Raw genomic sequence first — 24,824 nt, 5'->3', positions numbered from 1 at the left:
AGTAAAATTTATTATTATAATGAAATTATTAAATGTCAAAGAAAGAAAGAAAGGAATGTAAAATTTCTCTTGTACTATGCTGCATGTATTGTGAGATGTGTAAATATTTTCTCTAACTGAATAATAGACAGATAGAACAATATTACATGCAACACTGTTATTTGATCTGTTGGATTTCTAATCTTACAGCTTCTGATTTAGCGTATAATTTCTCGTATAGAATAATTAAAATAAAAAATACATACGAAAAAAAAGGATGCATAAGAGAAACTATTAAACTCACTTAATAATACTGATAAAAGGTGTTTGCCCCTAAAAATGTTGCTGCCCAATTATAAATGACAAGCACTTAAATCTCGTTGTAATAATTGATCTTTTCTACTATATTTGTAAGTAATAAACGGACGCGATTGCCTTGTAAATAATTAAATAATTACAGTGACATAGAAGTAATTAAATTCTTATTACGAGGAATGTAAAATGGGGTTCTTTACTACATATGTTTATGATACAATTGAAATGTCAACAATTTATAGAGGAACATTGCTTCTTTCACGAAAAGTTTTTTTAAGTGAGAAGGGGGTTACACATAAATACATATACATGTAGCGTGTACGTTGCTATACCCCATATTTACGTCTGTTATGGGTGGTGTTTATACTGTTTTGAATGTATTTGGAGTATATGATATCATTGGAGGGCTGATTTCTGGTTGTCAAATTATTTTATATATACATGTTCATTTATTAAATCACTTAAAATTATTAACAAATTTTCTTTTCATAAAAAAATTAAATTCACATAAAACTTTAAATAATTTAAGCATCATGCACAAAATCTAAAATTATTATTATTGATAAACATCGTTTTGTAATACATAATTTCTGAAAAAAACATATATTTGAATATTCTTTGTGAACTAACTAAAAATAGAGTAGAAATTATGATATGAAGAAGTATTTTTACATTCCTTTTATTATAGGATTTATTTAACTATGTAAAAATGTATAAGATTCAATTTAAGAGAAGTTAAAAGATTTAATTCTTAATCTTAATTAAATGGATTTGAAAATTGTATGAGTGAATTGAACCTTTTGAAACAAAAATTCATATCTTTTTATACGTGTTATTTTTTCCTATATGAAGCAAATATTTGATGATGAATGTGCGTCTAAATCATGCGAAACAGTACACAATAAATTGCGTAAAAAGTAGCAATAGCAAATCTTACTCGCAAGTATTCACCTTTTTCAAGATTTTATGTAAATGAAGTTACGATACAGTTGTACTTAATTGTATTTAATTTACCTTGTTCTAATAGTATTGTATGAACATGTAGATTTTTAAGCGCAATTAATTTTAGTATTATAAAACGTCTAGTACTTTGAATAACTAAGTTAACAAAATGTTCTTTTACTATTTCTTTTTCTTAAATTTCTTTTAAAGCATAATTATCATAACATACTAGTAAAAGTATATTATCAGTATAACTGTATGCATTTTAGCTCCGTCCCTTATATGTTGTGCGCTATGAATGCGGTGTATAATTCTAGAACAGGTGGGTGTGTTTCTGAGTGGCCTTGTCCTAAAGTCTGTGACACAGTGTCAGCCCTTCGGTGGGGTGTACTCTGCCTACTTGTTCTCAATATTATATTAGTTTTATAAATATAAATATATATAAATCAACTGTGAGGATATTGAATAATGATAAAGATGCTGTATATATACTTTCTAGAGACTCAAGGTGTGAAAATAAAATGTATTTTTATTCCACTACTCTTTGAAAAATATTGTATTAATAGTTATTTAGTTATTTCACTTATTTTTAGATTACAATTTTTGTTGATTATCTTATGCAAGAATAATTTCAATATGTATATTAAGATAATTATGATCATAGTAAAAATATAAAGACAAACTTATTTTTTTATTATATTTTAGTAAAAAATGTTCCTTATATTAATTACAACTTACGTAGATTATAATCATTCTTTTTATTGTAATTATTACACGTTATATATACGTTTTACTGTTGCTGAGTTTCAATAGGATTACACCCAACTTGATTAAATAATCTGTCCTTGATTATTTGTGCCATTAATCCATGAATAATTTCAATAGTAGTCTTACAACTGTCTCTTGTTGCTTTCATTAATTTTTCTACAGTACTGCGATCATGAGGATCCGTTCCACCCAAAATAAATCCTCTTCCAAGTGCAACCTCTGACTGCTCAAGTTTATCCGATAAATCAAATATTTGCCCAGTAGTGTAATCAGCATTTGTTAGAAGACTAGAGGAACTTAAAGTATTCACCCAGTATTTATTCCACAAAGAATCTAGTAATCTTCTATCTAATGATGATTTAAAATAAGAAACTTCTAAAGAATAATATTGTTTGCAGTGAACTCCAAAATCTTCAATCTTATTTAATGGTATTGTTTGATACTCAGATGGTTCTTCATTTGCTGGTTTATATCCCTTTTTATATCAAATTTTTTGTTATTATTTATTATTTCTTTTATGTATTATAAATATTAGCAAATATATACCACCTTTGGATATGTTCTAAATGCACCCAAACAAACTTTGCCAGCAGATATTGTTCTCACAGGATCAATTACAATAGCAACAAATGGTTCCTGAAAATTTTGATTGAGCATTTGTGTAGATACATCAATACCCGATAACCAACATCCATAGCCAGGATGACTATGGTACCATCCAATAGCATTTTCTTGTCTTCCAACCTTAATAAATTGAAAAATAAATATTACATTATAGGCAGTTGTTACATGTTATATCTGTAATAATTAAGTACTTGTTTAGCTGCTTCTATATATGCTGTCATATACTCATAAGCCTGTGCCTGAGCGTTAACTCTTGTTTCTGTGCCTTCTACAGGTAATGCAAAAGAATCCATAACGATCATTGTATTTGCTGCAACTTTTCCAAGCAAAAGACCCATTACTTCTAAAGTTCCTCCAGAACGAGCATGCATAACCATTTTTAATAATGCTAATGCAGAGATTTTTATATCTTTGAAAAAATGAGGACTGAAATATGATCAAGAATGTATGGTTGGAAATGAGATCATAAAAATATATCTTAATATTGATACAAATATTTAAAAAATAACATACTCCTTTTCCCATGGTTTTGCAGCTAATATATCTTGTTGTTCTTTACGATCATACCTATAAATCTCATCAACAGTGCTAATTGTTTCAATATTATTTGACATTTCCCATGTTTTTTTGGCAATTGTACTTTGGTCAGAAGAAGTGCTCGCCATATTTAATCTATATTCAACAGCTTAAGTTCTAAAATAAATAAAGAAATTATAAATTAGACTTATCATATGTATTTTGTCATGTTCTTTCTCAATATTATACTTGAATGTATACATATATTATTATTTAATGTGGATAAGACCATTTCCAACTATAATCAAAACAATTGTTAATTATGAAAAAATAAATAAAATTATTCCACTGATCATATATTAAATGATAAATATTTTATGAAACAGTATATAAATCTTAAATCACTACATAAATCTGATTTTTTACATAATCCAAATATGAGAATGTATTCTGTGACTGTTTAATACAAGTATAGATATTTGATAAATTACGTTTATAAGCCTTTACTAAACCGCCTAATACGAAAATTAAAAATAATTCAAAATCATACTCCTATACTTCTACCACAACACTTTGAATTACTACGTCATATGCTTGTTTCGAATTGAACAATACTATAATATAATAAATGATAGACCACCACCACGTCTTTCAATACATCGTATTATTAACGCCATCTACCAACAAGATTTTCATTATTATATTTTGCGGTATTAATTGAATATTTTATGTTATATACAATATCTAATATTATAGTTTATGTAATATGATGATCTTTTCCCTACTCGCAAGGAGAGATTTTAACCTATCTTGTTTATTATTACTCTGATACTATGTATCTCCAATATGCGTGTAAGGAAAATATTAAGTATAAGTATACTAAGAAGTAGACTGCAAAGTTTAATTTACGATTAACTCCAAAGTATTAAGTAACATAGAAAAAGGTATTATAGAGATAAATTTTGTTTCATAAATATAGCGCGACGCAGTTAATTTTTCTATATCGCATGCGTTTGAATGACGCCTTCAAGAGGTTGGACCCTAACCGCTATATCATTTTATTATTATGATGCTTTTGCAATTAAATAAAAAATTCACAGAATTATAAATTAAGAATAGTAAATGCTTTATTTTACATTATATACTGCAGTCTTTTTACTAAATCCTGGTAAATGGTATTCTAATAAATAAATAATCATTTTATAAATGTTAAACGCATACTTAGGATCTTAATATTAGTTCACTAAATATAATTAATAATCTTCTTCATCATATCCATATCCAAAGTCATTCTCATCTTCTGACCCATGATGTCCAAGCATTTCTCCAACAGTCATTTCTGTGGGATCAGCTTCAACATCCTCATCAACATAATCATCGGTCTCATCTATTTTGTAAAGAGAAGTATAATTAATTTAATCAAGCAAAAGAAATTTTACATGAGTGGAAATTAATAACTTACCCATATCACAAGAGGTATCCATTTTTGGAAGTATAGATTCAGTTGTATTAGTTTCTATTTCAACTGGCATTTGCACTTCTTTTTTTGTTTTTTGTATTTGAGGTTTAACTACATGAGGTTTCTTTACTACTGGTGTGATTGGCTTATCTTTGATTCTTGATGAGTTAGAAATATTAGATCTATAAATATAAACATTGATATTTATTGTAGAGATACGTTTCTTGTACAGAATAAAAAAATAACAAAAAATATTATATACTAACATTTTATTAGAACTTGACGAAGTGTTCATTTCTTTCTTTGGTGATTGAACTGGCTCTTCGACCTTTTGTTGTTCTTTGGTTGAATTATTTAAACTAACGTTTAAACTTTTCAGTACTTCATAATTAATTTTCGATGATATTTTCTTCTCTTGTAACATTTTTTCAATTGCTTCGCCTAATAAAATTATAAAATGAACATAATAAACTATAACAATTGATAAAAAATTAATATTATAGAATTTGTAGTAAATATTATAACATTACCTGCAGTATTTGCAGGTACTTGATTTTTATTACGTTTAGTAGTCCGCCGTCGTTTCTTCTCAGGTTTACCTTCTTCTTTTTCTTTCTGCCGTCTTTCTTCTTTTTCTTTTTGTTGATTTAAATATTCAGCATTCACTTTATTCCATAAATTGTGTTTGAATTGTGCTTCTTTTTCTGACATAATATAACTATCTAACTCTTCGTCATCTAAATCAGCAACATCAATCTCTCCAGTATCCTTAAATAGAAAACATTAATGAATAACAATTGTTTTGATTAAAATTAATTTTACTTACATTTTCAAAATTTGTGTTTACTGACTCTTTTGTTTCATTTTCTCGATCATTTATTGATATCAATCCCATAGAAGCAATATTAGGTCCTTTAAACAATTAGGCGTATTATAAATTTTATAATATAACATTATATTAGAATTTAAGAAACTGTTTAAATCCTTACCTAATCCAGTAATTAATCGATCGTTTATGTTATTCATTTCGGAATCTTGAAAATCATTGTCAGGGTCATCTACATCGTTTCCAACGTAATGTTTAATTACATCTAAATTACTTTCCCTTATAAATCTATCAGTATCTGCTCTTTCTATAGAAGCAGCTGGAAATTAATATTTTATGGTTTTATTTTCTATAATAAAAACAATAAAATAATTCATCAATTTTTTAATTATTATTACAATTACCATCTTTGCGCTTTTTCATTTTTCCTAATCTGTGTTCTTCTAATTGTTTGTCAATTTCTGCTTGCAATTCATTTATTTCTGTATCTATGTTTAACTAAGAAAAAATAACAAATTATGCATAATTAATTATGTAGATATACGATATATTATAAAATAAAAATATTCTATACCCTTTGTAATCGTTCTCTGTCTTTTTTTCGTGCTGCTTTAAAAGCTGGAGGATCCTGTTCTTCTTCCAAGTCGACCGTCATGAATTCTTCAAGAGTCAATGCGCTTGAAGGTGTATCACCAAATTCTATAAGCCTATAGATGTTAATGTATAAAAATTTGTTATCAATTTTTACGTTTATTTAGAAAAAAACTTATTTGAATACTTTTTACCTCTTGCGTAATGTCGATTCATGCACTTTTACGATTTTAATAATATCCGCCGGTGATCTATTAAACTCATGTAATCGAGCAGCCATCAGCAAAGCTAATGTAAAAGAAATATCGTATATTTGTTTAATATCGATTTAATTTCAATGATCTCTTTTTTTAATTATATTTAATAATATAATTTTGACTCTTTAAGTGTTTAGGTGAATTTGTAACAAACGTTAATGCAAGCATCATATGTAAAATTTTAAAATGTATTAATTAAAACTTAAGTATTTATATTAAAATTAAATAAAATGTAGATTACGAATAAATGAAACTTTTCTAATACCAGCGCCACATAATCCTGATGGTCTACGTCCGCTGTGAATACTATCCCTTTTCATTCTTTGAACTACTCGTAAAGCCGTCATTGATACTTCGTGAGTTTTTTCACCAAACTCCAGCTTATTTGCAAATCTCATAATATATAAACATGGATCTATAAAGAAAAATAATGTCAACAATGTGTTAAATTTAAAAATTCATCAAATATTAACAAATTCATTTTATTAGTTTATTAATATAGTATATTATATTAACATAATTGCCAAGAATTTCCTTTTTATAATATATAATACACTTTTATGTTATTCTTACTTAAACGTAGAAGGTAAAATAACAAAAAGAATAAAATATATAGTAATTATATAATTCCTGAAGTTTCTATTTAATATTTATTCCATTAGATTACGTTTGTATTGTACGCTATTGTTTGTAAGTGGACATTACTTGCGAAATATAGATGGTGTTCACTTTAATGTTTCGCACAATTTTCAAATTGTTCGCAGCAATATAATAAAAAGATTATTAAATAAACTTTATTTCTGTTAAATGAACAATATATTATGCTGAATGGACAACGTATTAAAATAAAATGTATTTTTTTTCTCTTTAGTCTCGATCATATTGATCTTGTTGATCATATTACACTAAAAAAGGGATTTATTCTAATGTTCATCATCCTTATATCTTGTTCACTCATATTATAAATAGATTATAGTTAACATTTTTTATTACAATACTATCTTGGTAACTGGTCACGACTCGATACTGAATCTGACCAATTAACAAGGGAGGAGTTTACTCCATCAATAATTATGTTTGAATATGAAATAGATAAAAATATAGAGCAAGATAATAATACTTGGTACTCAATTCCAGATGTTTTATACAAGACAATTGAATGTCAAAACTCCGGTAAGCAAAATGAGAGAAATATATGTACGTAACACCGGAGTTACGCTCCATAAAGATACTTTCAAGAAATGGTGAGGATGGTGATGGCCAGTTAGCAAGACAGTACATAATCGCAAAACGGATGAAAAATCACACGTTAGAGCGAACACCCTGTATACACATACTGCGCAGATTAAAGATTGCGTTTTTGAGAAACACCAGATATATGGACGCGCGTGCCCTAAGTTTCCTATCGACCGACGTACGGAACTATCTAACCAGCGCCCGTCTGACATGGCGCCCATGTAAATGAAATCCAAAATCGTTCCGTGTTGCAATTGAAGAGAAAACGGGCAATCAAGTTTAAAAAGTGAAAATGGCGATGTCAAATCTTTACTCGAAAATATCAACGAAGCCAATGAAACGGTTCCAGGACAACGTCACAGTCAAACAGACTAATCCATGGTTAAACGGTGAGAGATTATTACAGATATAAATAAACATAATATGCACCTTAAATATATACTGTCCATGCATTTATTAAAGTGAATTATAGAAATAAGAATAAATGAAATTGTTTTTATTTTGTTTAGCTATATCCGAGTAATGTTGTATCATTTCCATAATGTTTATTTTCACTTTGAAACACATAATGATATTTTAACAACATTTTAATTAATTTACCTTGAGCTTTGAAATATTTTATTTGGAAATGTATTCTGTAAAAATAATTTCGATCAATTAAGAATTATGAATGATAGATGAAATAGTAAATATATTTTACAAAGTAGTATATAACATGAAACTGTACAGACTTCAAATATACAATATTATAGTGTTAAACTATTTTACGTAATTTCATTTAAATCTTATGATTTTTCATAAAATATGTCTATTACGATAAATGTTCGATGAATCAGAGAATGTTGAATCAAATAGAATAATATTGTACATATTTTTAACGTTTAATTTTGATCATATTTTTCGTATTATTCATATGATATTAAAACATAAAAATTAAAATTAGAAAAATTCATAAATCGATAATAGCGTTATAATACTTATTAACTATGTTTTATTTTAAACCAAATATATATTTTGAAAATTTCGAACTAAATGTGACTTTTCTGTTTTAAATAATTTCTATTATTATATTGTTATAAAGTCTTCTGACCATTTTATATAATAAATAAATTTTTTTGTAATAGCTAAAGATACATCCAATTTAATAAAAATTTGAAATCATGCAAAAAGTATATTAACCCTATAATATGTATGTATACATACATTCATATGAATTTATTTGACATACGTATCACGTGCACCACAAAATTTCTGCGAAATTATACGAATAAAACCGGAACAAACCGAACTTAATATCATTCGAAGTCTTTATACCTATAGATGAATTTTCCTTAAGTGTATAGTGTACATTACATATACATAAGTGTATATTTGTGTTCGTAATGTTTGAATATGAGAGGTGGTCTTTAAAGCTACAGTGGTAGCAAATATTTACTATGTTATGATAGAAGTAAAAGATTCTATTTAAAATTGTTCTCAAAACTGTGGAATAATGTACACTAACGGTAAAATTTTGATGATTTTGCTTTGCATTCGTTTTAATTGAACCGTCGCTAAAAGGTGATAGATTATACAACATCTTAAAGCGATGGTAAATAAAAATAATGGATGTACGAAAACAAACTTTGATTAATTTTAGGAAGAATAATCTAATTTAGAGATCTTAAACCTTATTACAGTTATTGTCTTGCATAACCTCTATTAGTAATGAAAAATATTTTTTGTTGATGAAGTTATACAATCGGTAATATCAGCTTTCGATATATTCTAGCTTAATATAATTAATATATTTATATAAAGGTATCATCTATTAATTGTACTATTAATGAATTAATGAAAATTAATATAGAATAGTGTTACTTTTTGTAACTTTACTATTGTTACTTTGACATATGCTTAATGTTTGTTATAATTAATTTTTATATCATATTTACTCATCCATTTTTAAGTTTAATCTTTATGTAATGATACTAAAAATAATAAATAAAAGAGTAATATTTAAACATATTTTATTGCGTTAAATCAATTAAATTTTTTTATATAATGTTCTGTATGCTAAATTGTTTTAACATAATAAGATAATAATTTTGCCTAAATATGTTGTTTGATAACAAAAAAAACAAAAACAAATACTAAATAGAAATGAATTTCACCTAACTTAAACCTAATATATTGATATTATATATGTTTTAGCGGAATCACTGATTCCTGTATCAGATTCACCACCTACTGTAAGCCCATTATCTTCTTCCATTGTATTACAACGTGAAGGAACGATAAACCAACCACTTAGTGCACCTGCTTCACCTTTGTCTTCCTTATCATCTCCTTTAACTCAATTGAATTTGTCATCACCTGAAGACTGTACACAAGATCCTAATTGGCAGGCAACAAAACCTACAGTTCGAGAACGAAATGCTGCCATGTTTAACAATCATTTAATGGCTGATATTATATTTATTGTTGGCAGCCCAGGTAATTAATCATAAAGTCATTTAGTAATTGGATAAGCAGTAAAAATAATTTAATGTATTAAATATATTAAATAATAATATATTTGATTGCTCAATGTAGGTCACATACAAACTATACCAGCACATAAGTATGTATTGGCCACTGGTAGTTCTGTATTTTATGCCATGTTTTATGGTGGTCTAGCAGAGAATAAAAGAGATATAGAAGTACCAGATGTAGAGCCTGCTGCTTTTCTTGCTCTATTAAGGTAAATGTTTTAAACTTGATGAAGACATCTTAAATTATTCGCTACTTATTTTATTATCTTTTCTCAGGTATATGTACTGTGATGAAGTACAATTAGAAGCTGACACAGTGTTAGCAACACTCTATGTTGCTAAAAAATATATAGTCCCCCATTTAGCAAGAGCATGTGTTAATTATTTAGAAACAAGTTTAACAGCAAAGAATGCATGTTTACTTTTAAGTCAATCTCGTTTGTTCGAAGAACCAGATCTTATGCAACGTTGCTGGGAAGTTATAGATGCTCAAGTAAGTTTAAATAAAAGAATGTTGAAGTCTCTTACTTTTAATGATAATTTAAATGTAACGTTAAAGAGTAAATCAAACTCTTCAAACTGTTTGAATAACAAACTACATGATTCTGAACAGCAATTTATTCAGAAAACTACAAAAACTAATAATTATGGAAATATAAAAAATGGACTATCAGTAGTATCTCATTGCTTCAGTTTATCTGAGAACAATTGTTGTTCTAAACTTAACAACAAAAAATTATCGTTTTCATTATTTCGAACTCGAAGTGAACCTTATTTTACAGATAATAAGTTAGAAATTGAAGTAACACAAAATGTAACTTATGAAGATAACTTTATAGAAGAATATGAACACAACAGAAATGATTATAATGATTTTTCCAAAATAACATGTAATATTAGTCCAATAATTACTTAAAGAATTTATAACATTTATTCTGTATATTAAAAAGTTCAAGATATATAGAATTGCTTATCCCTTTTTTAATTAAGTTGAGTGAATATTTGAAAGACTGATTGACAAAAAGCTATAAAAATATATTTTTTTAATTTTTAAAATACGTTTTTAATCAAAATTCGTCTAAACTTCATTATAAAAATTCCATTCATTAATTATTAAAGATAATATTACGAAAGATTAAATACATAATAAGCAATTTTATAAAGTATGAAAATAAAATACTTCAACAACATTTTTTTGTAATATTATATACTATATCATACTTATTTAATTAATTTTGTATGTACATATATGACTATTACACTAATATTCATAAAATATTTAATTGTAATAAATTATACCATCATAAAATTAAATGTTTTTCAAAAAATTATAAAATTAGTTTCCTCATAAAAATATCATGTTTAATATATACATTTAGAACAGATTTTTAAAAATTTATTTCTACTTTTAAATTGTATCCTGTATCATATAATAAACATTTTTTTTTAGTAAATATAGCGAATATCAATGTTAACAAAGGATTAAGTTTTAACTAAATCATTGAAATTAGTTTTATATTTATATTTTTATTTTCTTATATTTTACATATACTAATTGTATTTGATAATATTCTTAATATTTTTTAAAGAATTCTTAGAATTTTAAAAATACTTTTAAATTTAGAAAGAACACAAATATACTTTTTGGATGTTTTGAATATAAGATTAATATATGTACATATGCATCATGCAGAGGCCAAACTGATTAATAACATCATGGGTAATCATCTAATTTTTAGAAAATTAAACTCTAATATATTCTAATATTAAAATTAAGTATTTTTCAGGAAATAGAGTTGATCACTTTGGCTTCTAAGTAATTCATACAATATATATAAAATCAATGAAAATATATTCCTAAGAAATATATCCTTTTTTTTAATAATTAAATTTTCGTCAAAAGATAATATATATTTTTACTAAATTTATATATATAAAATTGAATGTAATACAGGCAGAAATGGCGCTAAGATCAGATGGTTTTGTGGATATTGATATTCACACTCTTGAATCAGTGCTTTCTCGAGAAACATTAAACTGTAAAGAGATACATATATGGGATGCTGCATTAAGATGGGCTACTGCAGAATGTATTCGGCAAGAACTTGAACCTTCATCAGCCAATCAAAGACGACTATTAGGTAAATATCTAAATTAAAATTTTAAATCAAAAACTAGTATCACTAGTGCTTTTTTCATTCTAGGATCTGCTTTATATTTAATTAGACTTCCTGCTATGAATTTGGAAGAATTTGCCAATAGTGCTGCTCAGACTGGAATCTTAACACAACAAGAAACAATTGATGTTTTTTTGCATTTCACTGCTAGTAATAAACCTCAACTTTGTTTCCCTACCAAACCTCGACAAGGTTTAAAAACTCAAGTAAGTACTATAAAACAAAATCATTTATTTAGGTTTAATTTAAAACAACTATTCATAAGTTAGTAAGCTTGCATAAGTTACATATAGAGTAGTAGAACTAAAATTTCTTATGCTTTATTTGCAGGTGTGTCATAGGTTTCAGTCATGTGCATATAGATCAAATCAGTGGCGTTACAGAGGCAGATGTGACTCAATTCAATTTAGCGTTGATAAAAGAATATTTGTTGTTGGTTTCGGACTTTATGGAAGTTCATCTGGTGCTGCAGATTATAATGTTAGAATCGAACTTAAAAGATTGGGATGTGTTTTATCTGAAAATAGTACGAAATTTTTTTCGGATGGCTCGAGCAGTACGTTTCATGTATATTTTGAGAATCCAATCCAAATCGAGCCAGAATGCTTTTATACAGCTAGTGTAATATTAGACGGAGGCGAGCTAAGTTACTTCGGTCAAGAAGGAATGTCAGAGATAACAGTTGGTAATGTAAATTTTCAATTTCAATGCAGTTCGGAAAGTACGAATGGTACTGGTGTACAAGGAGGGCAAATACCCGAATTAATTTTTTATGGACCACCAGTAGATGACTGATGGAAATTTACCACAGAAATAATGGTTTAACTGCTGGTCTCTAAAAATATGTACCTTGACATTGTTCAAGATTTTGTATAATTGTTTTGAGTACTATTTTTAAATCGATGACGAATATTATGTAATAGATGCACTCTAAAAAATATTAAATATTTTGAATTTAGTATAAAATCATAATGAATAGTTTGCAGAAGAAATTATAATTTTATTTCTATTATTATCACTCTATTAATCAAATATAAAAAGAAATGTCTTTGTTTTAATTCAAAGACTTGAAAACAAACTTTCTGTTTTATGATACATTGAATATAAATATGAACAATTGCATAAAAATTTATTTTCGTAAAATAAAAGTCAAATATATATATAAAAACTAATATTTGCTTTTATATCAAATAATAAGGCAGTATTAAACTAAGGAAATAAATAGTTTACTATGTTTAAATTAAAATTAAATTTTAAATTTACATTTTTGCAGAGGAGTGTGTCTACTACAATTTTTGATGTATTCATATTTATGCTTTGTTTCTTCCGAAAAAATATTACATTTCTTATATAACTTAAATACTTGAAACATTATTTGTAAATATGCAACAAGTGAAGTATATAAAATACTTGTTAGATTTGAAGAAGAAGAAGAAGATGTAAAAACGATCTTTAAATTGATAGAAAACAATTGAGAAAGTTAATAAGTGCTATTTAAAAGGATTTACTATCTTAAAAATTATTGTTAAATAATAATATAAAGAAATAAGCAAAAATCAATTAATTTTGGAAACTATATTGTTATCTCGACTAATTAATTCTCAATTAAAAAATACTAATATATAAACTATAATTTTTTTTAATTGAAATGCTTTAGAATCTTAAATGAACAATGTACATTATCGTTTTATGGAGGAGAATATACTGTTTTTGCTAACATAAGTAATATTGATTTAATGTTGCATTCATATATCATGTATTTTAGAATATACTATACTTATTGGAAAGCGTCATAAGCAATTTTAGAATAGTATTATAAGTGAAACTGCCTATACAAAATAATATTTGTTTTTTATTGTAACATTATTATTTTGTTTTTTGTATCATATTCATAAGAGAGGAGATACATTTTACTTTCTTAGATTTATTGATTCTTTAATGTATGAAATTATGTACTGCAAAAGGTGATTGCTAAATTATTAGAAGGAATGTTTAAATGTAGATCCTTAAAACAAATAGCGTTTTTGTACACAATATAAAAATCACAACAATACTTTATATGTACATTCTACGATATTTTAATCATGTTTATATAATTTTATAATTTACTATAATCTATGTAAAAAGTAGAAAAATATTCTAGTATAGTTTCAAGATAAAGTATATACTAATTATATATAACTCTCTTATTTTTTTTTATAATAAACATTATATTGTATCCAGTAATGCTATAGAATCTGGCGCCAAAGTCTACATTGCAAAATAGTAAATACTATTTAAAAAAGTACAATGGATTGCAATACCAATAATAATAAAATGTACAAAATAATGCCTTCCTACTACTAGTATGACTGGCTGGTGCCAAAAAAAAGGAACAAGTAAATTTTGAGAGCATCTCTGTCTTAAGATTGGCATTAAAAAAGATATTAATTATATCATTAACTTCTAAAACAATAGTAAAATATTCAGTGAACAATTTTAGTTTGGATTTAAGTTAGATTAATTTATTACTAATAAATAAGAGATTTAGTTTTGTATTCTCCATTTTAGATATTTGATATTATTTAAAATCAAAAAATTATTTAACATTACAATATAAAATATGAAAAGTGTAATTGAAAATGTCTACACAAGCAATAAATTTAAAGAATAGTCATCTTATATTATACTTTTATGTATTAAAGTACTTCAGATTTCTTGATTATTTAGTAATATACGGAATGAACAAAAAAGTTGAATACAACTTTAGGAGCATGTAGTACTCAGCAAAAATTTTTAATAAACATAGGTTCAAAAACTATTAATTTCAGAGTTACAAAGTTTTTTGTCAATAAGATATTACCCTTACAACATATGCTCAATATGACCCCTGTTCAGTTCAGCATACACTTCAGCATATTTTCTTACAGAAATACGTTGAAAAATCTCGGCATTTTCCTTATCTCTTGGTTTTGGATTTTACAGAAGTGAAGTTAATATCTTTTGGCAACAAAGCAGCTGGTTTATTATATACTAAACATTTCGTAATTAAACATCTCTGAAATTAACGGTTTTTGACCCATGATTATTAAAAGCTTTTTGCTTGTTATGATGAATACTACATGCTTCTAAGGTTTCTATCCTCAGCTTTAGCAGTGTCCTCAATTTTTTTGTACATCTCGTATACAATAGGGCTAAATTTTGAATTAATATTTCACTATTATATTTTACTATTAAAAAACTGAGTGTATGTGAAGACACAAATGTTATATTTAATACTTAGAGATATTTCAAATATGAACAAATTTTTACTATAGTTAATCAAGTATTTAATTTTGTATTTTTTCAAATTTAACATTTAATACAACGATAATGTATGTAAGAAATCACTGTTTATAATCTTTTTCAAGCGGTAATAAATGTAACAATAACTGTTGTTTCTGATAAAAGTACCTTACAAAATAAGAAAATTTATATCTGAAGAATAAAACATGTCAATCTAATTAATTGCAAATCGAACTATTTTATTTTATTAAAAGTTAAAGATTATGTATGTATCATTTAACATTTATGTATGTAACATTTAATGATACTTAAAAATTAGTTAATTTGTTCTTAAATGAGAGCAAATAAATTGAATACAGGCATAAATTAGAAGTAAAAATTTATAACATGCAAATTTATAAAATACTTACCTACTGAAGGTATATTGATGCAAAGAGCTTGCGTAAACCTCAGATATGTGCGTCCCAATTCATGAACACAAATTTGCAGCACATCACTGATGTCAATAAGCATATCTAAATAATTGGTTAAGTACATACTTTACTTCTGAAAACTTGTCATACATAACAAACGAAACTTATATTATTATTTATTATAATTCTTGCTTTTCAGTTTGGGATAGCTTCCAACTTATATCATAAAAAAAACTTATATTTCAATAAGATTTCACACTAAACCAAATACTTTGTATTTATGAAATAGATATAAAGTAGCAAAAATAAATTCAAGAATGATAATTATAAGAAAAATATTGTTTTTTATTTTATGAAAATATAAAGGATACGTGCAGTGCCTTCTGTACGACAAGTAATATAAACACAAGCTGCATGATTATGTGCTTGCTTCCTCCCACGAGTTAACTGACGATTCAATGCCATTTTATAAAAATTCATAGATGTATCAATACAATGCTGATTTAATCTAGTAACAAAATAAAATACATATTAAATATTTTATAAAATATAATAAATGAAATTAATAATTTACTGATTGTATTATAGAAAAAATTTACATACTGTAATTGCATACATAAATGAGTTATTCCTTTTCTTGCATTTTGCAATGTTATTCCTCTGGATTCTTTTCCATTGACATGATATGCTATGAACATAAAAATGATTAAATTAGACAAATGATGGAAACTAGTAATAAGAAAATAAAGAATATTTAATGTCATATTTATTATAAAATAACGTACTTGCTCCAAATCCTGTAGCTCCACCAGTGCTGTCATTAGCAACAAATTGACCAAGTACCATCATATTCCCAGATGGTGTCTCTTTAAAAGCTGTTTCACTAACAATAAGTTGGTCTTCCAACACAAAACCACAATCTGTACAGACAGCATCTCCTCGGGCTGGATCTGTTTCAATATTTGTAGATCCACAATTCCGACACTTACTCGCAGACATCTGTTAAATGACAACACCATCATTCAAAAGGAAATCTTTATTATTAAGAATTTAAAACGACATTTTCACATAATTTATGTTATTTTTTATGGTTCAAAATATGTACAGATCAATGCATAACTAAAATATTTAAATTTTATTAATGTTTCCCTAAATTATGCAAGATACTTAAAAAATAAATAAAAGAATTACTTTTAATATATTAAGCAATAATGAAAAAACAATAATTTTTATATCATACTTTGAAATTACCTTTGTTCTTTATGTTCAACTTCAAATTATTGAAATGATGACATATCAAGTATTATAGGTTAAATAATTTTATTAAATAATGATGACATAATGACAATGTCACACTTTATTATACCGTGTTTTACATAAAAATATGTAGAATCAGGATAAGTTTAACATTCGTCTGATAAAACGATCTTAATCAAATAGTTTGGAAGCACACTCGTTATTACAAACATGACATAAGGATTAGATTGAACACAAAAAATATGCGCATATATTCACTGCTTTAAATGACTATATGTATAGTTTCTTCATCGTCCAATGTAAATGTAATTTTCAAAGTAACATTAACTTTCATGTAATTGTTTTGTTATATAACACATCATAAAATTTACAATTATCTTAATAACTTAAATAAAAATAATAATACAATTTTGATTAGTGTAATGTAAGATCTATTTATTGCGTCCAACCTCTTTAAATATAAAAACCATTATTTCTTTAAAATGTAAAACTATCCAAAATAATTAAAAAATGTTTTTCTGTCTGTATTGTTTCATTATAATATAAATTCATTCATGATGAAAATTTTCCTTGCATTTTTAAACTGATTGAAGTTTCAAACGGCGAAAAACATTGACATTTAACGCAGCACCATCTATAACTGAATACAACAGCAATAACATTCAGATTCGAATAATATTATTCTGTGTACATAATTCTATTATCAGTAATCAAAAATATTTCGTAACTGTACGAATAACATAATCATATATATATATATTATTGTAATATTCGCAAAGAATAGTTATATTTGTAATATGTGAAGTATCAATCAAATTGAAGGTTCATCGCGCGTAAAATCAAAGTGAAGTAATTATAATAAAGAATTGAATTCTCAATAAGAATTAAATAAGAAATTCAAGATGCCTTGCGAAATGATAACTTTACAACTTGGCCAATGTGGTAATCAAAGTAAGTAACCATGCAATTTACATCTTTGTTAAAATGTTGTTCTCTGTTTTTCTTCTTATTAATTTGCAAATATAACCAAATAACTTACTTTTAATTACGTATAATTTATTATTTCATTAATATTTTATTAAAACAATCTTTGTTTATCTTTAGTTTTCTACTAGAAATATAAAGATTGTAAAATTTATGTACCACGAAAGTAGGAAACTAAATTTCTGTTTTGAAGATATATTCATAAGATGTATTACGATACTACATTAGCAAAAAAATAAATAATAAAAGAATTTCAATTTTTAGTTGGATTTGAGTTTTGGAAAAAATTATGCGCTGAACATGGTATTAGTTCAGAAGGTATTTTAAAAGATTATGCAACAGAAGGTACAGACAGAAAAGATGTATTTTTTTATCAATCAGATGATGAACATTATATACCAAGAGCAGTATTATTAGATTTGGAACCCAGAGTAATTCATACAATTATGAATTCTCCCTACTCAAAGGTATTCATTACTATATTTTGTATAAATATTATAAGTATGTTTAACTTCATGAATTTATATGAATATATTCTTTATTAAAATACATTGTTATTATAAATATTATTTTCCACAAGTTATATAATCCAGAGAATATTTATTTATCAAAACATGGAGGTGGTGCTGGTAATAATTGGGCATCTGGTTATCATCAAGGAGAGAAACTTCAAGAAGAAATATTTGATATTTTAGACAGAGAAGCAGATGGAAGTGATAGTTTAGAGGTATGTGTAGTTATGTTATTTGAATTTATATCATTAATATTGTAATCATTATGTTAATTTACAGGGATTTGTTTTGTGTCATTCTATCGCAGGTGGTACTGGTTCAGGTATGGGTTCATTCATGCTTGAATCCCTTGCAGATAGGTTTCCAAAAAAATTACTTGAAACATATAGCGTTTTCCCAAACCAAGATGAGATAAGGTATATATTATACAATAAAACTATATTATAATAATTAAAACAATAGTACGTTCTTAATATAAATAAATTAAAAAGAAAATTCTTTTCAGCGATGTAGTTGTACAGCCATACAATTCCTTATTAACTTTAAAAAGGTTAACACAATGTGCTGATTGTGTTGTTGTTCTCGACAACACAGCACTTAATAGAATAGCATCAGATAGACTTCATATCCAAAATCCTAGTTTTACACAAATTAATAAACTTGTTTCTACAATAATGTCTGTTAGCACCACCACACTTCGGTAATATACCATTTATATGTATTTTGCTTAAAAAATTAATGTAAAAGATTATAAAGATTTATTTATCTAATTCACATGTAATACTAGGTATCCTTCTTATATGAACAATGACTTAGTTGGTTTAATTGCTCCATTAATTCCAACACCACGATTACATTTCCTCATGACTGGTTATACTCCTCTTACTACAGATCAAGAAGTAAGTATTCATTTAATGAAATATATAGAGCAACTTTGTTTCTTATTCCAAATTTAAAATTTTTTTAAAAATATACATATTTAATAAAATATAATTCACAGGGAGCATCTGTAAGAAAAACTTCTGTATTAGATGTAATGAGACGTTTGCTTCAGCCGAAAAATATGATGGTTTCTACAGCATTAGATAGAAATGCATCTCACTGTTATATATCTATCTTAAACATCATTCAAGTACGTTTTATTAGAAATATTAAGGGTAAAAATAAAAATAAAATCTTATAAATACAATGTTTTAGGGTGAAGTAGATCCAACCCAAGTTCATAAATCTTTACAAAGAATCAGAGAAAGAAAACTTGCGCAATTTATACCTTGGGGTCCTGCTAGTATACAAGTAGCCCTTTCAAGAAAATCACCATATATTCAAAGTACACATAGAGTATCTGGCTTAATGTTAGCCAATCATACTAACATATCATCAGTAAGTTGCAAAAATATCTTTATATTAAACGATACTAAATTATTTTAATTATTAAATTTAGTACTTTCAAAATTACTTGATAATTATGTTTACAAACAATTAAAAGCCTTGTTAAATCTGTAATACATATGTATTTCAGTTATTTGACCGTGCCTTACAACAGTATGATAAATTACGAAAGCGAGAAGCATTTTTAGAACAATTTCGTAAGGAAAAAATGTTCGAAGATAATTTGGACGAATTGGATAATTCTAGAGAAGTCGTTGAATATTTGGTAAAGGAATATCAAGCAGCCACCCGAGTGGATTATTTATCATGGAACCCCAGCAAAGTAGAAACATAAAATATTCAATAATTTTAATAAGATTATCGTGCATATAAAGAAAAACTTGAGATCTGATTATCACTTGTTATTTTATGCTTTACTTTATTATCACAGATGCTATTTTGAGCAGTATTAAAGTTGTTCTACGAAAATTAAATTTCAATACTATACATATAGTAAATAGCAATTTTATGATATTTTAGTACAATTACAAATATTCTCAATTTTTTTATTTTAAATCCATTTCTATCTTTCGTACACAAAATGGAGGTAATGTAGCAATTGTAATGAATCCTGTATGACCAGGTAAAGAACGAGCATGCATTGCAGTAAGCAACTTTCTCTCTTCTTTTTCATATTCACTTTGTTGTGCCATATCTTCGTGTATATCCTAAAACATAGTTACCAAAAAAGGTCATATTAATATTTTCAAAACTGATATTTAATATCATCCTAAGTGTAAAACATAAACTAAGCTTGTGCCATTTGAGTTATGATATTTATACACATATCTTTTTATAAGAATTTAACGAAAAATAATACTTAATAAAAAGAATCTTTCATTTTACGACACATATATTAATTCTATATATTGCATCTATTATATATACCTCATATTGCAGGTATTCTAAATTCAGTATAGGAAGGTTTCTATATTGTACATGTACTTCTCTTTGTAAACATTCGTAGGTATTCAACTCAATGAATCCTTTTGATACTAATGTTGCACAAGTACGTTGAACCTGCTCAATACAAGGAGAAAAAGAACATAGTTTTCCACCTAAACATAAAATAATCAAAAAATCATTTCTTTGTCCTACTTTGTTAATTATTATTAATTTGTTTATGTAAGTTCGTAGTAACTGAAAAACTAAAATAAAATTTTTTGCTAAAACAATTTGTACCTGATTTCTTTAAAGTAACCACTGCATGATCTATTGCTAACCATGGATGTGGCAGGTCTAAAAAAATTGCATCTGCTTTTGTTTCTAATTCTTTTCCAAAACCTTCCATACAAACATCTTTATGATTTGAAGTTACAAATTTACTAAGACCATGTCTTTCAAACTCTGCTTGAGCAATATTTACACGCTGCTCGTGAAAATCAAATGTATAAAGATGACCATGAGGGCGAATTGCACGAATAAGAGCATGGGAAAGAGATCCGCTTCCAGTACCTAAAACAATAAGATAGTAAAACTAAGAATGTGATAATTATATGAACTAAATGTAACTTCAAAATGCATTAATAAGTAAAATTCCAATATAAAATATATTGATAAGTTAGTACTTTTAGAATCAAATCAAACAAGTATTTAGGAAATAGTTAATAGTTGTTGAACCTGTTTCAATAACTATGTTTCCTGGTACTAAATCCAACAAGTGTATGATCAAACTTATGTCAGGGCTATATATAATTTGTGTCCTATGAGGTACTGTCAATGTCCAAAGTTCTGATGTTGGTTGTAAAACATATGCCCATCCTTTCGAAAGTCTTTTCATGGTTCCATATTTGTGTCCCACAAGAGAAAATACTCTAAGTGCTCCATATTTTGTTTGAAAAACATTGTCAACCATTTCACCATTTTTATTGGGAATTTTTGCCTTTATTTCTAAAGAATGCATATTATTATGTCCTAAGTATAAAATGACTACATCTCCTTCTTCAATGAATTCTTTTACTTCATTAAAACTCATTTTAATAAAAACAAATTGGATTTATTCGTTAAATAATATTATAGTAATATTCCTTTATTTTATATCATAACATTATTAATTTTACATCATAATTATTATCAATTTGTATAAATAACACTTTTTCTTTATACGTTTTGTAACATTGTTATTATCATATCACTTTATATCATTCATAATATTTTATAATATTTTGAATGTTAAATTCAATGTTCCATATTTAAGGTTATGTTTCGTAATACACGTGTTCAAAATTTAAATCTCAAACCTTTTAAATTACAGTCATGTTTCAAACTGTTATACATACATATATATTATATAGATTAATTGAAATAGAACTTGTATGTTATATGTACACATTCTATCATTTTTTGTCTACTATCTATGACAATGAATTCACTTCATTATGTATAAATAAAATTAAAAATGAAACTCTAAAAAAATGTCTTGCCTATCTTCATATAATATATAAAACATAATTTCCTTCGCTAATATAAAACATAATAGAAAGTAATTGCGTGGTACGTAATATAATTTTGTGTATTATCTAGAAACAAAACTGTATTATTTATTTCAAAAAATTTTTTTTAAATGTAATAAATTCTAATTATATCATATAATATAATGCGAAACTAATGTTCATGATGATAATCTTCATTTTACATTACTTATCTATATCTACTAAATAGTTACAAGATTTTGATTTATCGACATACAAAATGATACAAATAATAAATTATAATAATTAAAAATATCTATTTGTGAAAAAAATATAAAAAAGAAAATCAGTAAAAATGATGTTCAGTTTCATAAAATGAAAACGTGACTTAATAAAAGCGACACATTTGCAGAGATCCGTGACCCATGAGGCCACTAACAGAGCTTCGAAAAAGTTTAAAAATAGTAAAATAGTTGGTAATGAAGTGCCGAATGGTTTATCTTGAATTGCAGCTCAAAAATTGTTTATACGTAAATTTCTGTTGTTAAAACAGAAACTGATTTCTTATATCTTAGTCACCATAATTTCGAAATATGGCTTCAAAAGTAACACTGTCCCAGGCTCTGGGTACAGATGGAAGTGATTTTAATCATAGACAAAAGATTGCTGGTCATTATCAAATCAGGTAATTAAGACATAACAAAAACGACATGTATATCAGCTACTTTTCTCTTTCTTTCATTAAAAATATTTTGATATTCTACACGTATAATATTTCTAAAATTGAATAAAATAATAATTAAAAATAAATCATTCCTCGACTGTTATTTATTTATTATTAGAATTAAACGTGCATTCCTTTTAGCGCAACAAATAAATCAAGACTGAAATATTGCATATTTTTTCATTATCTTCTTTTCTTCGTTATGCTTGCCAAGCTATCAGCCGATATTTTAGACCATTTGGATATATTTATTTTGGAGATTGAAGAATTACAAGTACCTCAGGTATATGATCTTTAATATAAAACATTAAACTATTAAATTATAATATCTCCTTTTTCTTATAGCCTTTATGGTGGGAATATATCTGGTGCACAAGTTTGATGTTAAGTTTTCTTGCATTGTCTGCTATTAAAAGAAACAGAATTAAAACATTAAAACAGTACATGATAGGTATCATCCTATTAGGATATGGTCCATTACTTTATGGAGTTGTATATTATTTCAAGGATGTTTGGAAATATTTAACTGTTGGTAAAACAAATGAAATTCACTTTTGGCAGGTATTAATAAGTCATATATTATCTATTATTGGAAATTTTCATATAAAATATTTGTTAAATCTATAAAAATTAATTTCTAGGATCTACCATATGGATTATTATGGTATGCATTTATACTTTTAGCATCTCAAGTTCATTCTTTTTCTTTGTTCTTTTCCTGGAATCTTATAGTAGCTTGGAAAACACGGGGAAGTAAAAAAGCTGACTAATTTAATAATAAAATTCATTGAAATCTGGCATATCTGTGAACACTATTGGTAATATAATAATATATTAGGCTGTCCCAAAAGTTTCTTTTGTTTTATAAGAAAATAATAAATGCACAACATTTTTTGTTTTATATTATTTTGTTCTATTATTATAAAATTCAATAAAATAATATAAAACAAAAAATGTTGTGCATCAATTATTTCCTTATAAAACAAAAGAAACTTTTGGAACAAGCTCATATACTGTTAATAAAAATTAAAACTGTGAAAATATTGCTAATATGTAAATATGTATATATACATGTGTTCATGTACATTATATCATGTGTATTTTACGTATCTTAAATCACATATTTTGAAACATTTCATTTTGTTTTCTTATAAGCAATTTTAATAATGAATTGATATTAAAAAAGAGATAAAAGTCACAATTTCTATATTAAATACACAATTCATTATGTAATAAGAGTAAAATAAAATTTCAAATAAATTATTAACCTTTTTTGTATTGTTTGCTACAACAAATACCTGAACTACCCAATACAAAAACTTACATAAAAACTAATAGTAACATAATTAGTCATGTACATTATGTTAATGTTAACTAAATCCATGCATAATGCATTTATATTTATACGTGTACATTACGTTGTTAGGAATAATGGCGAGAATTATCGATCAAATGTATAATTGATTACTGGATCCTGGAAAGGAAGATACCTAGATCTAGTAAGAGGGTCCTGAAAAAAGGGAATTTTCACATATCATATATCTATATCTCGTACAATTAGTCGATTAAGTTAGTTAAAATTGTAAATAGTCGACTTTATGTCCTAGCAGTTACTTTAAATTTTGGCA

The 24,824-nt window shown here is 26.0% G+C and overlaps 6 protein-coding genes across 13 annotated transcripts; 3 read left to right on the top strand and 3 right to left on the bottom strand.

Moving 5' to 3' along the window:
- Positions 1-1,975: 1,975 nt before the first annotated feature.
- LOC100744479 (COP9 signalosome complex subunit 5) lies at positions 1,976-3,906 on the bottom strand. 4 transcript variants are annotated; one of them, XM_012381465.3, is made up of 5 exons: positions 3,889-3,906; positions 3,142-3,321; positions 2,820-3,054; positions 2,554-2,748; positions 1,976-2,479 (listed from the first exon to the last, which is right to left on the bottom strand). In XM_012381465.3, exons 2-5 carry the CDS (start codon positions 3,291-3,293, stop codon positions 2,027-2,029), a joined length of 1,035 nt encoding a protein of 344 aa, XP_012236888.1. In that variant the 5' UTR covers positions 3,294-3,321; positions 3,889-3,906; the 3' UTR covers positions 1,976-2,026. The 4 variants fall into 4 exon arrangements, with proteins under 4 accessions (XP_012236888.1, XP_012236886.1, XP_003486847.1 ...); XM_012381463.3 differs by lacking the exon at positions 3,889-3,906 and adding an exon at positions 3,695-3,821; XM_003486799.4 differs by lacking the exon at positions 3,889-3,906 and adding an exon at positions 3,636-3,796.
- A 340-nt stretch (positions 3,907-4,246) lies between these two features.
- Positions 4,247-24,472, bottom strand: LOC100744241 (transcription factor IIIB 90 kDa subunit). Of its 4 annotated transcripts, none has more exons than XM_012381461.3 (15): positions 24,465-24,472; positions 16,666-16,879; positions 16,484-16,568; positions 16,252-16,388; positions 15,878-15,982; positions 6,543-6,692; positions 6,215-6,308; positions 6,004-6,136; positions 5,834-5,927; positions 5,593-5,748; positions 5,430-5,515; positions 5,134-5,371; positions 4,870-5,044; positions 4,607-4,785; positions 4,392-4,531 (listed from the first exon to the last, which is right to left on the bottom strand). In XM_012381461.3, exons 2-15 carry the CDS (start codon positions 16,877-16,879, stop codon positions 4,398-4,400), a joined length of 1,980 nt encoding a protein of 659 aa, XP_012236884.1. In that variant the 5' UTR covers positions 24,465-24,472; the 3' UTR covers positions 4,392-4,397. The 4 variants fall into 4 exon arrangements, with proteins under 4 accessions (XP_033174873.1, XP_024221043.1, XP_012236884.1 ...); XM_003486797.4 differs by lacking the exon at positions 24,465-24,472 and adding an exon at positions 17,132-17,497; XM_033318982.1 differs by lacking the exon at positions 24,465-24,472 and having other exon boundaries at positions 4,247-4,531.
- LOC100744358 (BTB/POZ domain-containing protein 3) lies at positions 7,657-13,327 on the top strand. 2 transcript variants are annotated; one of them, XM_012381462.3, is made up of 7 exons: positions 7,657-7,902; positions 9,707-9,988; positions 10,088-10,235; positions 10,303-10,519; positions 11,981-12,167; positions 12,231-12,409; positions 12,534-13,326. In XM_012381462.3, exons 1-7 carry the CDS (start codon positions 7,806-7,808, stop codon positions 12,996-12,998), a joined length of 1,575 nt encoding a protein of 524 aa, XP_012236885.1. In that variant the 5' UTR covers positions 7,657-7,805; the 3' UTR covers positions 12,999-13,326. The 2 variants fall into 2 exon arrangements, with proteins under 2 accessions (XP_012236885.1, XP_033174875.1); XM_033318984.1 differs by lacking the exon at positions 7,657-7,902 and adding an exon at positions 9,085-9,104 and having other exon boundaries at positions 12,534-13,327.
- On the top strand, positions 17,743-20,671 carry LOC100743932 (tubulin gamma-2 chain). The gene is made up of 9 exons (XM_003486794.4): positions 17,743-18,088; positions 18,386-18,588; positions 18,702-18,848; positions 18,913-19,049; positions 19,139-19,333; positions 19,421-19,532; positions 19,634-19,765; positions 19,831-20,013; positions 20,153-20,671. The coding sequence occupies exons 1-9, from the start codon at positions 18,040-18,042 to the stop codon at positions 20,354-20,356; spliced, it is 1,362 nt and encodes a 453-aa protein (XP_003486842.1). The 5' UTR covers positions 17,743-18,039; the 3' UTR covers positions 20,357-20,671.
- On the bottom strand, positions 20,554-22,455 carry LOC100744122 (tRNA (adenine(58)-N(1))-methyltransferase catalytic subunit TRMT61A). The gene is made up of 5 exons (XM_003486796.4): positions 22,213-22,455; positions 21,682-22,102; positions 21,244-21,516; positions 20,950-21,119; positions 20,554-20,729 (listed from the first exon to the last, which is right to left on the bottom strand). The coding sequence occupies exons 2-5, from the start codon at positions 22,034-22,036 to the stop codon at positions 20,568-20,570; spliced, it is 960 nt and encodes a 319-aa protein (XP_003486844.1). The 5' UTR covers positions 22,037-22,102; positions 22,213-22,455; the 3' UTR covers positions 20,554-20,567.
- On the top strand, positions 22,849-24,033 carry LOC100743819 (protein jagunal). The gene is made up of 4 exons (XM_003486793.4): positions 22,849-23,157; positions 23,338-23,479; positions 23,542-23,757; positions 23,838-24,033. Exons 1-4 carry the CDS (start codon positions 23,066-23,068, stop codon positions 23,964-23,966), a joined length of 579 nt encoding a protein of 192 aa, XP_003486841.1. The 5' UTR covers positions 22,849-23,065; the 3' UTR covers positions 23,967-24,033.
- Positions 24,473-24,824: the final 352 nt, after the last annotated feature.

This window comes from Bombus impatiens, unplaced genomic scaffold, assembly GCF_000188095.3.
Source record: "Bombus impatiens unplaced genomic scaffold, BIMP_2.2 scf_0133, whole genome shotgun sequence".
NCBI classification, from domain to species: domain Eukaryota; kingdom Metazoa; phylum Arthropoda; class Insecta; order Hymenoptera; family Apidae; genus Bombus; species Bombus impatiens.
This window is presented reverse-complemented; position numbering and strand designations above follow the sequence as displayed.